We start from the raw sequence: 18,424 nt of genomic DNA on the forward strand, positions 1-18,424 counted from the left end.
ACAATGTTCTAACATTCAGCAATTTTAGTTGCTTACGTTTCAATTTGGAATTACTCGGCGACAAGAAATGACCAACTTCTTTTCTGGGGACTACCAACGTTAAACTTCACAACCGCACTCCTGCTCTCCCTCTGACAGATCAGATAGAGACTCAGAGCCATGAATTTGAATTAGACTGATTATCAAATACACTATCTGTTGAAAGGAGCTGTGCGAAGATCGTAGTCTGTTCACTGAAAGATTTAATTTATCATTTTAGTAAATGTGATTTAAGGCAAGTCAGCCTCTTGCTCAGTGTTTTTTATTACATTCGTAATACTTCCTATGACGTGCTTTGAATAACACAATTTACTTGGATCTCAACGTAACTGAATAATAAGGTGTAACTGAGGCACTACACTGTAGTTAAATTTAGCTGGAGATATACAAGCTTCTCTCTCAAACCACTCCTCCAAATTGGCAAGACCTCTCATAGCTTCTGCAGCCAAAACTCCCTGAGACAAGCACTGCTAAACTTACTATTTAACCTTCTTTAAAACTGCTCACACAGACAGGCACAGTATTTGTAGGATACTGTGACAGTATATTGTACTCATTTATATGAGTACAATTCCACACGTCCTTTAAAGATGAGTTAGAAAAGAGAGAATCGGGGCAGGTCAGTTGGTTCAGCCTGCCGTGCCGGGACTTAAGGAGCCACCAACCTACACCATCTCTTAGCTCAGCTGGGACCTGCAGTCACTTATTTTAAAAACACTGACATACTTTCTAGTAGCAATCCTAGCTTTAACATAGGTGTAATGACCTCCAAATATATTTATCTATTTAAATTTTGTTTTGTGACATATGGGTTAGAGTACTATTAATTTATTAAAAAGCATACAGCTCATTAGACGACCACAAATAGAGTGCAAAAATGCAGATCACCGAACAGCGTGCCTGATCAAAGAGGAAACTAATACCGCATTTTAGAGGGACCTTAAAGAAAATGGTAAAAAGAAGACAAAGCATCAAAGGGCACTCCTTACAATCATACAAATATATGTTATTTTATTGAATAATATTCCAGAATAAGACATCTCCTTTCAATTCATGTAGGAGTTATTGTAGAAATGTACACAGGTCTGATGGCAAACATGGAGAGAGGGTGAATCGAGGGCTTGTGTCCGTAGATGCTGAGAGGGAGCCATCCCTAATGAGCCAAAGAACAGTGATGAATGCATGCTTTGCAAAAACAAATTCCCAAGTCAGTCTAGACAATTAGAAGTTATTATTGCAGACCACTGATCGCCTTTGTAGCCTGCAAATCCTGATTTTAGTTAGCCTGTTGAATTTGTTTCCCTTCCTTGAGTGCAGGCTGGTAGTTCTCATTGCATATTGCTGGTCTTCATTCCTGTTTACTGTTTTCTGAAGTGGTTAAAAAAAAACAGTGCGTAGGTGCCACTTTGGCTCTTATTGTGAGTAGTCCCAACATGTGTCTGAATCCCTTGTGACTCGGGAGGTGCCTGAGGATTCAGGCCTTCTCTCTGTGGCTAATCAGTGCCAAGGCCCATTGTTATTTATGGCTTTTTTTGTTCGTTTTTATTTATTTATTTTTCTTGACATTTTTTTGGAAGACAAGAAGATTGGAGTAAAACCTAGAGTCCACAAGAGTAGGAGAGAGAGAGAGAGGTGGTAGGAACGTCCTGGAAGACTTGCGTGACCGTAACTCTGAGACCACCTAGCTCATTGCTGTGCATGACAGGACACATGTTGGCTTTAGGAGTTGTTTTCTTGCTGTTTTCACATGAATACATTGCATCTTTCATAAACACACAACTCAGTCGCACAGTGGGATTCAGTCCGGGTTAAGTTCACTCAGAGGACACGTCAGTGTGGATACAACCGTGCCGACCAAAGACAAAAACACACCAAATAGGGAGGAACATTTGGAGAGCAACAGCAATTCTTTCTCCTTCTGAGGAGTTTGCATTAGAAAGGAAACATGGCAAGGTAGAACAACTGAAAGACGATAAGAAAATCATCAACACCGACTACTTACATACACTTCTGAAAAGAATAGACCTAACATAGTACATCAGATATACACTACTTGTATTATTGACACGACATACATGTAAACTGGCAGCATTCCGTACATTTAGGCCATCCGGACAGGTTTAGTTGTCTGGAAGCATTCTGCTACAAGGGGAACATTTTACATCCATCATATTTTTAGCATTCCTCAAAGAGGCCACTCACTTAAACAGGATGAATATGATGCTGCAGCATCATTAAAACTCAAGTACAAAATAAATGGCTTCTAGGTTGTGCCCTTAAATAGGAATGCTTATTTAATTAGAGATCTTCAAACACGGTGTTGCAGCCAAGGTTCAACCTTGTTGCAGTGTCATGCTTTCAATATTTAATACTTAGGAACAGTGAGCATGGCAGACATCCATTTAGTACTCTAAATGTATGGGCTGATTCATCTTTTATTTTTTTGATGGGGTTTGGGTAATTCAAACAGTTCCAAAAAAATTTGATCCACAGGTTCTAACCCCGCTTGGGTTTTTCAAGAAAAGAAACAGGGTTTCATATTGCTAAGCAGAATTTTGTTTATCAAATTTAGTATCATGTATTTACTGCGTAAAATGATTGTGTACGGAATACTGTCGTGTACCATCAGTAACTAGCAGTGACATTTTAGATTTAATGAATAATGATTCAATAGGAGAGCACCAATCAAGTGTACGGAGCTGTTGCATTTGGAAGTGTTGCACATGAAGCATAACAAGGCATCATAACCACATTAGGAAGACATTGCGTGCATTATCAACACATTACAGCATGATGTAAACAACCAAACCTCCTTAAAAATTGTAGGAAATCAAACAGTAAAGCAGTACAGTTAAATTCTCTGTGAAAACGTGAGCCTCATATCTGTAAAGTAAAGCAGCTTTGAGTGCGATTGGATTGATGTGCAGAAATTATGCCTTGAAACCATACTGTGTTTCTTCTTCTTCTGTGTCCTTCATAAACAGTGTCCTTTTAGCAACCAACTGCTTCCATTAGAGGGAGCCAGTTATACACAGAATGTCCCTATACATTGACAAATTTCATGGTACACATTTCAGTATACATTGGTTAGAAACATGTTGGCGGCAGCATTTGGGACAATGCACTGACACCGACTGAAAATAACTGCAATCATAAGATACTTATATGTATGAGAATATATTATTGGAATGGTCTGCTTTTAAGTTGAATCATTCTGAGGATTTTTTGGTAATTCACAAAAGGACCAGAGCATCATTTGACATTTTAAATTTTTTGCCACTTTGGTTAAAAAAAAGTAAAGAAAAGTAAAAAAAAAAAAAGTGATCAAATCCTACACACAGACTTTGTGAAATTGTTAAATCAAAAGATGCATAGCTCTTAATAGTCTCATGTTGTACATGTGGATTAATGCTACCGTAACATGGTATTGTTATACTGCATTCAGTGTAATGAAAAAGCCCTGTTGGTTCTTTGTAATACACTTTAAATCAAATGTTACCAAGGGTTGTTCCAAAAAGTGTCCCTAGTGCAATGAAAGCTTTAAATCTCTACTGCACTGATCAAACATTGGTGATGGCTAAGCTGCAGTTTAATATTCATTATTGCCTGTTATTCACACTAACTCATAAAGTGTGGGGGGGTGCCCTGTTTGTTTGTTTGTTATAATCTCTTAAGACCCTTCTAAGACAGCGAGTTCACTTTAAAATGCTTCAAGCGATGCCCACTGCTTGTAAGGTGCAATGTTCCTCCAGTTCTCCAATAACTTAGTCTTTTAGTAAGCCAAGTTTAGGGACCTGGTTATGCACCTGAACTACCTTTAGCGGATATGTGTCTCAAAAGTATAGTATGGCTGCTGATGCTCACACTGTTTCAAACAAGAGGGAACTGTTTGTCAGGCCCAGTGTAGAGGCCCTGAGGAAAAACTCCATTTGTTGTCGTCCAGCTGGGTTCTTTGTTGAGTTTACAGGTAGAAATCAAACAACAGACCTCCGAGTTCATTATGAGCAAATGGATTTTGCTGTCTCTGGCAGACCTTGGGGGAATTTTTTTTGTTGCACCCATTGCAGGGTGGCTGTTCTCTCGTTTGTGTTTTATTGAGTCTATCGATCATTGTTTCAATCTCATGCCCTTTCTTTTCTCCTTGCCTCTCTGTCTTGTCTTACCTTACTCTTAATCATAGATGCACACACAGACACACACACACACCACACACACAGACTTGATAAACACACTGTAAGTATAGCTACACCTACACAGGCAATATAGTGTTGAAAAGAAAGTCAATGAGCTGTAGATGTAGGCTCTGGTTAAGGAACGATGTGTAGGAAAAGGGATTACGACTTTAAACCTCATGCATGGGCACATAAACTATATCGGTATTTTTTATTTTCCATGTTACCACCTCGTTGTTAGCCTTTCAAAATACATTTATTCACACATATATAACACTTTCTGACTTCAAACTACAATATCAAATATCTTCTTAATACCTCTGCTACTCTATGGCTTGCTTTTTCTATCATCCTTGTGACCATATTCTCCTATAACTTTTACATTCAAGAGCGGAACTAGTTTCACTAAACAGCTCCACGACCAAAATCCTACTTTCTGTTGCACTTTCATTGCAACTTTTCACGTTCATTGCACTTACTTGTCTCTGAACCTCTTGACATCCTTTACTTCCCATTCAGCGTAAAAACGTACTGTTCTGTCTTACATTCTACTACATTCTAATACTTCACATTCGACATCGGACTAATTAACATTCTCTGTTCCTGTCTGTCTACTTGCAGTATCACGGTCAGACAACTTACTGTGGCATTCTTTAGCATGTCGATATTAGGGACTGGTTGCTTTTTGGGAAAGAAATCTATGGAGGGTTTGGATCTCTTTGATGTTTAACACCATAAGGTGACAAAGGGACATTTAAATAATGCTGAAGGTTAATTCTACCAGTTTACTTACTTTCTATCTGCTTTGCTGCACCGCAAAGTAGAGTTGCAAGAATTAGTCGATAAGTCAATAGGTAGAAAATTAATCGCCAACAATTTTGATAATCGATTAATCGTTTTTGTCATTTTACAAGCACAAATGCGCCATGAAATTGCCAGTTGCAGCTTCACGAATGTGATGATTCGACACTTTTCGTTTTCTTATCATCGTGAACTTGATATCTATGGGCTTTTGACTCCCAGGCGGACAAATAAAACATTTGAAGATGTCCATCTGTGATGTGAGAAACTATAACAGGCATTTGTCACCATTTTCTGTAAAATAATCAAAAGAACTATCAGCAGATTAATTGATAGTGAAATTATGAGTTGCAGCCCTACTGTAAGAGAAAGACAATTCCACTATTTCAATTTTGGCATTTTGCTGTCACTCAATCACTGCTTTTAACCTCCCGATACTTAGATTTATATAGAACGGGTTTAGAACTTTGAAATGTGAACTGGCATTAAGAAGCTGCCAGATGGAATACATGAATAGTGAAAACTGTATGAACACTGACAGCTAAGATAAGCCTATAGCATTGGACACTGCCTGCTGTGCACAAACTTTGACATCATACAGTAGTTAGTAATGCACAGTGAGAAACCATTCTAGGCTGTAACAAACTCACCAGGGAGAGGGAACATTGGCTTTTCAAAAATAGAGATTTGTAGGTCTGCAATGCAAAATCTGCTACAAGGACAAAATATCCAAATTTGAACGGAATGAATTTCCCCGTGGAAAAGCCCAGAAAATTAAAGACTTATTGAAAAATATGCAAAGCTCTCCAACTAATTTCCTCCATAGACCTCCTGTCATAAATAGCGCACAGTGCCTTACATGCCTCTTTGTCTTACATTCATTATCATATCCACATGCCGCATTAAACCCTGCCAAGAATCTTGCTTACTTTACCGCAGAAATTCCTTATCAACATTTCTCAAGAATACACCTGCTAATCCTTCACTCTTTCTAAATAACTGCCTCCATGCGCTGACCTCTTTACAATTCAACACACTATTTCAGACTTACTCTCACCCTCAATTCAGAACATTCTTAAAGCCTCCGTTTCACATTCTGTACCCCCGCTTCACATTATGTTACCATTAAAATTAGACACCATCCCAATGCTTTAAACCTCCTGGAGATTATCTGTGATTGTTAGCGACCATATAATGAGCATTTTCTTTTTGTTGCCTTCCACAACTCCCAGCGTTGCTCTTCCTGACTTACTGCTGTCTGTGTTTGTTGGTGGTATCCATGCAAATTCCCTTTGACTGAACATTGTCGTGACATTTTCCCCCCCTCAGTGGGTTACCAGAGCAGACAGCACCATACAGCAGCCAGCATTGACGTGACAACAACCTACACCCTGACAGCTTCCATTTCGAAGCCTCAACTGCTATCAGGTCATTGCGTGCCTTTTCTAAAATTGTATGCGACCCAGTGCAAACCAAAACATTAGGTGATTGCTTCCAAAGAGAATATTAAATCAATCAAGTACCTTCTGTGGCTTCGGTTCCCATGAGGTTGCCCAGATATCCTCCTCCCTGCTGTTTTAAAATGTATGCGACTTGTACAGAAGTCAGTGAAAATGTTACAAATCAAGGATGTTCCCCCAAGTATCACCTATTCACAGACACAGACACATCAAAGACACAATGTCGTGCCCTGTCTGAAGGACATGGTTGAGTTTACCCAAAGTATCTCCATCTATCCTCTGTACTGGCACTCATTCACACACACAGTGCATTCATACTATAGAAGACATCAACTCATCGGGGTTAAAACACAATCGCACCGAGACATTCACTCAGACACACTACATTTTTGAGGGATATTCTTTTCAAGGTGATTTGATAAAGCTAGTGAGTGGATAAGCTGCCAGACATCGTCAGAATAACAAGTGCTCCAGCTCAGAGGCTCCACCGGCTTTGATTTTTCGGCTTCAAACCTGGCTTTATGCTGACAGCAGATGCTGAGTGAAGTAGACACTATGGTTTCTTTTTTCAGGTGACCGAGTTCAGATCCACCATGGATTTAAAACATGACCCATTTGTAGCCTTAAACGAGCTAGTGCAATAATAACACATGGTCACCTGGTAGAGAAGGGAGGCTGGAAAGAGGCTCACTCTCACTCATTCACAAACACACACACACACACTTTGTTTCTTTTTTTCTTCACTGAGAATGATCTTCTGGCTTATTTGTACAAATATTGCTCAAGTGTTTAGAAGTCTGGAGTAAAACCATGGTTAATGTTCTATTTTATGGCTCACCTTTCCCAGGAAGAATGGGGACTTTATTTTATTTTTTTAAATGACACTTATTCAAGCAGTGCCTCTCTTGTGAGCTTAATACATTTTCTATTATATACGTCTCCTGGAATTCTGAAATCCTGATCTTGTCAGTATCATGAGCATCACCATTATTTTTTAACATTATCATCACCACTTTGCAATTGTTTTGATCCTATGTTTTGAGCATTGCTTTCATCTTAATCATCATCTACAGCCCGAGTTTTTGTACCACAGTGCATTTCTATCTGGGCTGTCACGAATTCCCATTTTTCAATCACAGGATTGGTTGAAATATTCAAACAAGAAAAACAAAAAAATAGTTTTAATGCCATGAACTCCCTTTTTTAAATGCAGCTGTTATTTTGTCCACACACCCTCATCTCGCTCAGCTGACCTGACCCGATCCGGGATCCCTGCGGATATCTTTCCTCTCTGAGCTGTTTCATCCCACTTTGAGCTTTTGTTGCCCTCTGTGATTAGCTTAGCTGGTCGGCAGATGGTGGGTGGAAAGCTGGCTGAGCCACGCTGTCACCAACTTTAGGGCTCAAGAGGGGGCCCATGGGTGGGGATTGTGATGCCGAGTCAGCGCTGGAATTGCGTGAGTGGTGAATATACTGTACAATAGAGCAGGCGGTTGGTAGGCATGTGAGAAAAAGATGAAATTGTCGGTGGGACAAAGAAGCTAGAGCACGATAGAGAAATGAAGGAGACTGTGCATTAGGAAGTCACAGGAGGGGCAGAGAAAGAGACAAACGGTGGGGGATGGGGGGTACTAGTAGTTCTGGCTCAGGCCTTGGGCTCCCTTTCTGCGGGGACAGGTGAGGGGGGGAGGGGGCGGGGACTCTTCTCTCAGGCCTTCTTGGCTACTGGATGGAGTGCTGACCCTTTATCCCTCAGCATCATGTAGTGCACTTCTGGAATATGGTGGCCGGTGAGGGCCATTCCCACAGCCACCCTCAGTGCATAATGGGTGACTGTGTTCCCAGTGTCACTGCTGCCCCTTTGTCCCACCCTCAGTCTCCTGTGCTATGATGCATCAGCCTTGGGAGCTTCTTTCCGTCCATTCTTCAGGGACGGCGAATCTGACGTCTTCACTGTCTTCCGAGGAGGACTCACCGGTTCAGCGGCGAGCTCGTGTAGCGACGGCTCCTTATACATCGCAACTGTGTGACAAAGATAGAAGCTGTTGGTTAATAATAAAGGAGGTGATTAAAAACTGCGAAACTGGTTTGAAGCGTGCTAAAGTGACACAAAGGACACAAACCCTCTATAACTTTAGGCAGGAAGTGTGCAGCTCCTTTGGTCTTCTTTACACGGTTGCCCTTCATGACCTGGCCGTCACGGTTGATACCAATATACCAGGAGCGGCCAGACTGGGTCTGGCGATAGAGCATGGAGGAGTATGTAACGTAGTAGTTCTCAAACACACTCTCCTTGAACTTACACTCCGGAGTGAAGTGCTCCTGCAAAGTAATATGGAAAGGGGGAAAGGTAAAAGGTGCATTAATATCAGCAAATAATGAAAGAGAAGAAAGATTATGTGCAAATGTCATGAGAAAACTGTAACATGTTTATGAGTCTTTGAACATGAACTCCAGTGCATGTAAACACACACTTGGAAGAAAAAAACATAGATACAAGAAGTGAATTACATTAATTAGGTACTGTTTCCTGAGGGAAAGGATGGATAGAATTATATCTGGACTTGTGTTTCTTTCTTCTAAAGCATGAACATCCTGGTCCTTTGGGAACAGCAAGACAAGGATGCTATATAGAAATGTGTAGAAATAAACATCTTTGCTAAACATAACACAGTTCACAAGGAAAAGAGGAGAGTAGATGAAAAGCACTGAAGCCTACACCAATACAATAACCAATTTAAATTATTCACATACAGTACATTACATACTGTACATATAAATGACTAATTCTGACATTGAACTGCAGTGACTGCTTCAGAGGCATCCCAAGTTCAGAAAACCAACTTGCCTACAGTATGATGAGCAAGATCATAGCTAATGGGTTCGGTCTTTTAGGAAATTTGTAGGTTTGTGTTCATGGTTCATGAACAGAATCCTCCCAGAAAAAAAGCAGTATTTGGAATCAGTGTTTCTGCAGTAGCCTATACATGTCCACATTTATTTGTTGTGCATCACAGCTGCATGTATCATGATGTTGTGTAAGTCGTCCTTAAGTGTCACATGTTATTGTTCTGTTTAAATATTGACTTTAATTTAGGCTACACAGTGTACCTTGGATAGCCCAGCTATCAGTCTTTAATAGAAGTGCATTGCCTACTTTTAAGAGAAGCCTTATACATAGTATTCGATGACGTCGTTTGAATGGGGCGTCGGCCATATTGTATGGACAAAGCTCAGTTAAGCGCATTTAACTTTGGTAGGGATAGACTGTTGAAAACTACACAGATGTCGACAGGAAGACACAATCGAAAGAACAACAAAAAACACGACTTAAGCAAGCTAACCGTAACATTATCTCCAAATAATGTAACGTTACTAATACACTGGCGTTTCAATTCAAATTCTTATTTTTACTAAACTTGACAGTGATGTCTTTAGGTATTACCTTGGATGAAGTGATCTGAACACATCCTACTGTTCTGGGAAGGTTTGAAATTTTTCTGGTTGATTCGGGCTAACCATACATTTCTCCTAGCTTGGCTGACTTCTTTTGTAGCATCTCCCTTGTTTTCCCTCACTACTGGAAATCTTGCCTTGTTTTGCTATCACTAGACTTGTTGTGACAGCCATAGATTACAAAGGTAGTGACAATTTTCTCCTCAAAATGAAATAGTTTTCGTTTAGGCTAACTCGTGAAATGCTACTATACTGTATCACTCATTAACCTAGATGCTGCCTTGCAGTTGCTGGCATTTAACTGACGGTGGTGCTCTATCCATACAATATGGCGGAACACTCTGCTTAATAGAATGACTTTGGCAACAAATTTTGTTTGTTTATACAATGTAAAATGGTCAAATATCATTTCCATGAGGCTGCGGACAGATCACAGGCAATGAACTTAGCATTTCATATTTCTCGCAGATGGCAAAGTTCAAGATGCATGCAAACTTTGTTACACTATGTTTATTCTAATGTTTATTAACATAAATGGTGTTCTTCTTAATACTTATTAATGCCACCAAATACTACAATAAAGCGATCAGGTTGGTAAAAAAATTACACTGCTTAATGCATAATTCTCCTTGTTGCATTTAGTGTCACTTAGCCTGACAAGCCAGACCCACATCAAGATGTTAGGTCTGGGAACACACCATTGGCAGGGCTTAATCCGAGGGGCGGGATACAGTGCCTTGCGAAAGTATTCGGCCCCCTTGAACTTTTCGACCTTTTGCCACATTTCAGGCCTCAAACATAAAGATATAAAACTGTAATTTTTTGTGAAGAATCAACAACAAGTGAGACACAATCATGAAGTGGAACGAAATTTATTGGATATTTCAAACCTTTTAAACAAATAAAAAACTGAAATATTGGGCGTGCAAAATTATTCAGCCCCCTTAAGTTAATACTTTGTAGCGCCACCTTTTCGCTGCGATAACAGCTGTAAGTCGTGGGGTATGTCTCTATCAGTTTTGCACATCGAGAGACTGACATTTTTGCCCATTCCTCCTTGCAAAACAGCTCGAGCTCAGTGAGGTTGGATGGAGAGCGTTTGTGAACAGCAGTTTTCAGTTCTTTCCACAGATTCTCGATTGGATTCAGGTCTGGCCTTTGACTCCATTCTAACACCTGGATATGTTTATTTGTGAACCATTCCATTGTAGATTTTGCTTTATGTTTTGGATCATTGTCTTGTTGGAAGACAAATCTCCGTCCCAGTCTCAGGTCTTTTGCAGACTCCATCAGGTTTTCTTCCAGAATGGTCCTGTATTTGGCTCCATCCATCTTCCCATCAATTTTAACCATCTTCCCTGTCCCTGCTGAAGAAAAGCAGGCCCAAACCATGATGCTGCCACCACCATGTTTGACAGTGGGGATGGTGTGTTCAGGGTGATGAGCTGTGTTGCTTTTACGCCAAACATAACGTTTTGCATTGTTGCCAAAAAGTTTGATTTTGGTTTCATCTGACCACAGCACCTTCTTCCACATGTTTGGTGTGTCTCCCAGGTGGCTTTTGGCAAACTTTAAACGACACTTTTTATGGATATCTTTAAGAAATGGCTTTCTTCTTGCCACTCTTCCATAAAGGCCAGATTTGTTTAGTATACGACTGATTGTTGTCCTATGGACAGAGTCTCCCACCTCAGCTGTAGATCTCTGCAGTTCATCCAGAGTGATCATGGGCCTCTTGGCTGCATCTCTGATCAGTCTTCTCCTTTTATGAGCTGAAAGTTTAGAGGGACGGCCGGTCTCGTAGATTTGTAGTGGTCTGATACTCCTTCCATTTCAATATTATCGCTTGCACAGTGCTCCTTGGGATGTTTAAAGCTTGGGAAATCTTTTTGTATCCAAATCCGGCTTTAAACTTCTCCACAACAGTATCTCGGACCTGCCTGGTGTGTTCCTTGTTCTTCATGATGCTCTCTGCGCTTTACGCGGACCTCTGAGACTATCACAGAGCAGGTGCATTTATACGGAGACTTGATTACACACAGCTGGATTCTATTTATCATCATTAGTCATTTAGGTCAACATTGGATCATTCAGAGATCCTCACTGAACTTCTGGAGAGAGTTTGCTGCACTGAAAGTAAAGGGGCTGAATAATTTTGCACGCCCACTTTTTCAGTTTTTTATTTGTTAAAAAAGTTTGAAATAGCCAATGAATTTCGTTCCACTTCATAATTGGGACCCACTTGTTGTTGATTCTTCACAAAAAATTACAGTTTTATATCTTTATGTTTGAGGCCTGAAATGTGGCAAAAGGTCGAAACGTTCAAGGGGGCCGAATACTTTCGCAAGGCACTGTAAATGGTTGTCTTTCAAATTCCCACTGCACTCAATAGGATAGCACTACAACAAAGCAGAGCAACGAAGAAGGTAGCGGAGCTAGTTGATAGATTAAACTTTTGCTGTATCCGGTCAGCAAAACTCCAATCGCATCATCCTTTTTTAAGAATGACTTCAGTGCTTAACTCCAAGTCTTCCAGATTCAATCCAATCCAATATGAGAAATACGTTTTGACTGTAGCTGAAGTTCTACCTTAACAACAAGTCAAATTCCCAGGATTCGGGTGTGCTGAGTTCAATGATACCTCACACAAGACTCTACGTCCTACAGTTCATTAGCTATGAAAGGGGGCGTGGCCAAAGCAGAGGGGTCAGGGCAAACCTTTACCAATAAAAAAGGAAGTCTCTGCTGACTTAATTGATACCTCACATAGGACTCTACCTTAAACCAAGGGGGTAAGCTTCGCTTCAGAACTCGAACCTCCTATGGCGCCATTTTGATGCTACAAAACGATCACCTCCCGTTAGCATTCCACTGACTGCCATTCATTTTGACGTTACTTTGACAGCGAATAACTTTACATCTGAAGCGTTTAAAGACTCTATTTTTCCGTTGTTTATTTCTAAAGAAACACAACAATGTATAAAAGGCTCCATTACCTTGTACATCACGTTATGGCTCCGTAGCAGACGTTTTTGTAAAAATAGGCTAACGATTGTGTCATAATCAAGCAACTTACTGTCGCATAGTAGAGGAATTACCGCATAGTACAGAAAAAGCTTGCAGGCAGTTTCGACTTACATGAGCGGTTTAGGTTTAATTACTAATGTTAACTAGCATTTTAGTTAGCAATAATTAGCCTGTGCCCATGTTATCTCCTTACATATATCTACACTCTCCGTTTCTGCAAGATTCAGAATGATTGAGATTTTTCATGGCACAGCTACCAGAAGACTTACAACTTTCAGACAGGTTGCTCACGTCACATTTACGTTGTCTCTCTCAGCGCTCACCAAAAAAGTGCTTCTAATATCCTTCACTCATCTTCGTCCAGAGCAACAGGATCTGTTGGTCCAGTTTATATACTGTCTATGCCTTAAACGGGTCACCAGTTACGAAAGGGGGCGTGGGCAAACCGTCACCAATGAATAAGGAACTCTCTGCTGAGTTCAATGATTCCTCACACAAGACTCTACCTTAAACAGTTCAAATGTTATGAAAGGGAGCATGGCCTCGGTAAGTGGGCGTGGTTAAAGTATAGGGGCCAGCTCAATATCACATGTAGACCATGCATAAGTTTCATGTAAATCAGATGATGTTTGTCATATAAGGCTGATTTCCTGTTGCCAGCGGGGGGCGCTATGACCAAAAGTCAATTTTGGCCTGTAGGTGTCCTCAGGCCTGGACCCTTGTCAATCGTGAGAAGTTTTGGCCAAATTGGACAACGTACACTAAAGTTACAACAACTTCTGCGTTCATCGATAATGCTCAAATTGGCCGCCACGCCACGCCCACACCGTTAGACGATAAGTTTTGCTTTCAATAACTTTTCATCGTTAAGGTCTTAAGATGACACAATTTGAAGTCGATCTGATGAAATCTCTAGGAGGAGTTCGTTAAAGTATAGCACCTTGACTTTTAGGTCTACTTCCTGTTGCCACTAGGGGGCGCTATGACTTTGAGTAAATATCCGCCTTTTTATGTCCTCAGGGTTGGACACTTATGAATCCTGAAAAGTTTCAAGCCAATTGGACAATGTACACTCAAGTTACACCCACTTCCTGTTTCGATGGCGAAACGCAGAAAATGGCTGCCCCGCCACAGCCAGAGACGTTAGCCTATACTAGAAGTAGGGCTGTAACTAATGATTTCCTTTTATTAAGGACCAATGAATGATAGATTTCTTTTAATTATCAAAGTTGTTGCCAATTTCTTCCATCGGGTTGGTTAATTGATTGATTATTCGACCAATTGTTTCAGCCATAATTGAAAGACATTTTGTTGGCGTATTGGTTAAATCCAGGGTCATCAGAATGAAAAAGGGAGAACAAAAGGTTTAGAGGGGAAACTAGACTATTAGGGCTCATAAATAGACACTGCTTTAATTTCAGGGGTCACAAGCAAAAAACAGTGGGAGCCACTACATTATCAGGTTTTTCAGACTCTGGGTATGTAGAAGCCATAGCCAGTTCTCCGTGACTAAATCTGAATAGCCTTTACAAAATCAAATTAGAAAATCAAATCCAACAGTATAGTCACTCGTTGTAAATCATCATTTTCCAGCAGCACTTCCCAGTTCTCGCTGTCCTCAACATAAGGACTACTGAACCCTGCATAATGTTGACTGAGTGATATTAACTAATAGCGACAGATATACATCTCTCTTAGTCCCCATCAGGGTCTCAACAGCACCCCCCCCCGTCAGAGAGCAAAGCCAATCTGCTGGATCGATTAAGTGAGAGCAGCAGGGCAGAATTGGCTGAGTGGAGAATTCCTATGAGACTCAGGACAACTGGAGAGGGGCCACAGGATCACAACTTGGCATAGACGAGCTTTAATAAAGAGCCAAAAGTAGATTTAGAAGGTATAAGAGACCTCCAGGTTCACACTTATCACAGATCATCACCTTTCTCCTTCACAGGGAGGCGTCATCCTTTAGCTGAGAAGGCAATTCAGGACTTGATGCCCTTTCTACGTCCACTCCTGTCCTGCTGCTCCAACACAGTTTATGCCCTTTTTAAACTACGGTTCTTCTTCCAACCATAAAAAGAACAAGCCCCTAACCCTTAACTCACCAAACTCTCTCCCACTACCATCACCACATCGCAGAGCTATTTTAAGATCCTCTGACAGGTTTGATATCTTCTGCTGTGCTAACACAAAGAGAATGGGATCGATAGATGATCTGCTTCATTCATTATTAATCAGGCCAGAGAGCTAGAGGGGTGGGAAGTGCGGGAGACAGAAGGGGAAAGGTAGGGGAGACAGGAAAGAGAGCAGAAGATCGGAGAGAGGACAGAGGGGTGGCTGGGTAATAGAGGAGATTAAGAAGAGCAAGACCTGCTTCTTTGCATCTCCCCCAGGACCAAAGCAGGAACGCTAGGTTAACAAGGGCTTTAGTCGCCAAAATACCCTTCAGCTCCTCTTCAGCAACCTCTGGAATGACACCAGTGATAACCCCTCTCCCTAGTCATCCTATAATTACCTCAATTAAATTGAATTAGCCTAATGATAGAACCCGTTAGGGCTGCACGTTATGAGGAAAATATGCGATAACGTTGAACAATGTGATAACAATATTACGATAAATAAACAGATATTAAAGTGTACTCAGTTCTGCCTTTTTGCTGCTTTCAGTATTCCGCTAAATTACAACAAATTGCTTGTTGAATTCAAAACAAATAAAAGGAAATAATCTCCAGCATTCTTTCATTTAACAAATTGAACATTGAATTAAATATGAAAGGCACCACTAAAAATTTTATGACTTATGAACTATAACTGATTTAATAAGCCATTCGCAGTTTCACTGTACTGGGCGTGATAGGGGTGATAGAATGCAAAACCGATTTTACCTTGTCATAGTTGAAAAACGACTCTTTCCTCTGCAAATCTCACAATTTGAAACTGCCTCTGAAAATGGGCAAATCTCAAAGAACCTCAACGGAGGAACCACCAAGTTGACGTCAACTTGGTGGCTCCTCCTTATTTGGCTCTAGTCTCTACCTTTGTCACGCTCCAACATTTACATAGGCTACACCACTGACCTGAGGTCAGCTTAGTCTTCTGAATCTTCGTCACACAGATCTCAGAAATGTTATACATTGTTTGTCCGCTATTTAATTACTAAATTCACTTCTGAGACTTTTTATGCGAGAAATCAACTATGTAGAGGTCAAATATTGGCTGTTTTTACAAAAATTGATGGCTAATTGCAAATTTTGTCCGTCTGTGTGTCGCAGTTGAGCAGGAGCTCAGCAGGCTAACGTGCCAGCGACTGGTGCTGCCGCGCCGCCCGGCGACCCATAGACCCTGGCTCGCTGTGAGCTAGATGGATCTCCGTCACGACTGGAAGCCTGCGGCGCTCCATACCCACGCAAAGTCACCGTTTCTGGGTTACTGGACTACCAAATGCAGAGGCCCTGACGGAGCTCCAGGGCCTGCAGCTAGCGGACACAAGCGTTAGCTTTGTAAGACCTTAGGGTAGCGGTTATATAAGTAGCATGACGAAATTCAAACTGTAAATATATTATAGTTATGCCGAAAGTGTAGCTAGCTAGCTAGCTGCGATCTTTAGCTACCCATAGGATTGAAGGGACACTAGCAGCTAACGAAACCCCTCACATTCACAAAAATTCATTATATTGAAATCGGACACAAGCTGTAGCTTTGTAAGACCTTAGTGTAGCTGTAATAAAAGTGGCGTGACGAAATTCAAACTGTAAATATACTACAGTTATGCCGGCAGCCGGCCAGCTCCGCAGAGCCCCGAGCCCCGGTTGTCCAGTAACCCAGAAACAGTGACTTTCTCCTGGATATGGAGCGCAGCGGGGCTGCCGCTGTCTCGTCAGACTGTGTGGACCTCCTGAAGTCCGACATGTCTTACCAAATTTGCAATTAGTCATCAATTTTCGTAAAACGGCCCATATTTGAGAAACATTGCAGTGTCTGAAATATGATCATCACCCCTTTAAGCTTTGAGACAAGCATATGCTACTGGAAGGATGAACCAGGTAGCCCTCTTCTACTGATTTCTTCTTTCAACTAACATCTCGGAAAAACATCTCGGAGCGTCTTTTGCAATGTGTTGCTTTTGCGACGTTTATTGCGATGATGATAAAAAAAGATATATAATGTGCAACCCTAGAAGCCACATGTTCTGCATTCCAAATGTCGAGTCAATGACAATAAAAAATTGAATTGAAAAGAAAATTACACCGAGAAAGCAGACAAGACAATGAAAAAGAAAAGTCCAGACAATTCAAAGACAGGCCTTTGAAGTGATTTTTGATGATTAACTTCAAATATGTTGCTGTAGATACCCCATCTCTGAAACCCACCTTGAGGTAACCTCCAGACCTCAGCAGAAATACAAAGATCACCCAGGGTGTACTGACTGAAGAGCTCACTCAAACCACCAGCTTTACCTGCGCACATGAATAATTGTTGAGGGCTGCACATTTTTAAGAGTGATGGGGAAATATTTCCATCGAAATGGTGAGGTGCCTGGACTAGAAATTAAATAAAAACCTCTTCTTTCTTTTTTTTTTTTTTTAAACTGTGATTCATTGAGAGACTTGGGTAGCTTTCCTTCCATGTGTCTCAAGCCAAAAATGAATTGAAATGAAAGCAGACGAGAAAGGTAATTTGTAGCATCCGTGCTGAGAATCCCCAAAATGGGTAGAACCTTTTTATGATGCAGAGCAGCGCCCCGACCCCACCCCCCCCCTGCCCACACACACTACCTCCTTCCTCATCCCTCGTGTCTGATTACATCTATTCTACCTGCTCAAGGAAGCTTAACTCTCCATGCCACCATATACTGGGATTGCACTCAACCACCAAATAAGGACAGTGAAGCACAATGACACACACTCAAAGGGCAAGAGTTCCTTAAATCTGACTAACATCTTTCCCTGCATTTAACTAGGATAACAGGAATGAACGTTCTGACTAAAAAGATAGTGAATCCATGAATAATATTTAACATCTTGTTTACTCTGATTTCATCATGCATGCCACACAAACATGAAATCAGAACTAATGCCTCTGAGAAAACGGCTCCACGTTGGGGACGTGCAATTATTTGCAGTCCCCTATTTAGACAGCAGGGGTCACAGTGTCATACATGCTTCCTGTCTATTGGCTGTTCCATCAGCTCCCAGGGTAATCTATAGGAAGCTGTGAAATCTCCCCAGCTGCAATAATCCCACCGTTTTTTATTTCATAGTACTGCATTACTTCCGCAGCAGCAATCCACCCACTCATATGACAACGTGAAATGCAAAGCTCATTCACAACAATCCTCTGTTACGTATACACAGACACATGCCCATAATCTGTGTGTGTTCGTCTGTAAGTGTACACAACGCAGAACGCCACCAGCAGGGCATGTTTCTGATGTTGTTGCCACAACAGACGTGGATGCACCATGACACG

General features: G+C 41.1%; 2 protein-coding genes across 2 annotated transcripts in view; one reads left to right on the top strand and one right to left on the bottom strand.

Moving 5' to 3' along the window:
• Positions 1–18,424, top strand: part of nlgn2b (neuroligin 2b) — a 159,081-nt gene that overhangs the window by 1,631 nt on the left and 139,026 nt on the right. The gene's annotated exons all lie outside the window — the stretch shown is intronic.
• The window catches only part of fgf11b (fibroblast growth factor 11b), a 49,495-nt gene continuing 32,095 nt past the window's right edge, over positions 1,025–18,424 (bottom strand). The window contains exons 4-5 of the mRNA XM_039777227.1: positions 8,596–8,794; positions 1,025–8,494 (exon numbers count right to left, since the gene is read on the bottom strand). Coding sequence (XP_039633161.1) covers positions 8,358–8,494; positions 8,596–8,794 — 336 coding nt within the window. The 3' untranslated portion in view covers positions 1,025–8,357. The remainder of the gene's footprint in view (positions 8,495–8,595; positions 8,795–18,424) is intronic.

This window comes from Perca fluviatilis, chromosome 16, assembly GCF_010015445.1.
Source record: "Perca fluviatilis chromosome 16, GENO_Pfluv_1.0, whole genome shotgun sequence".
NCBI classification, from domain to species: domain Eukaryota; kingdom Metazoa; phylum Chordata; class Actinopteri; order Perciformes; family Percidae; genus Perca; species Perca fluviatilis.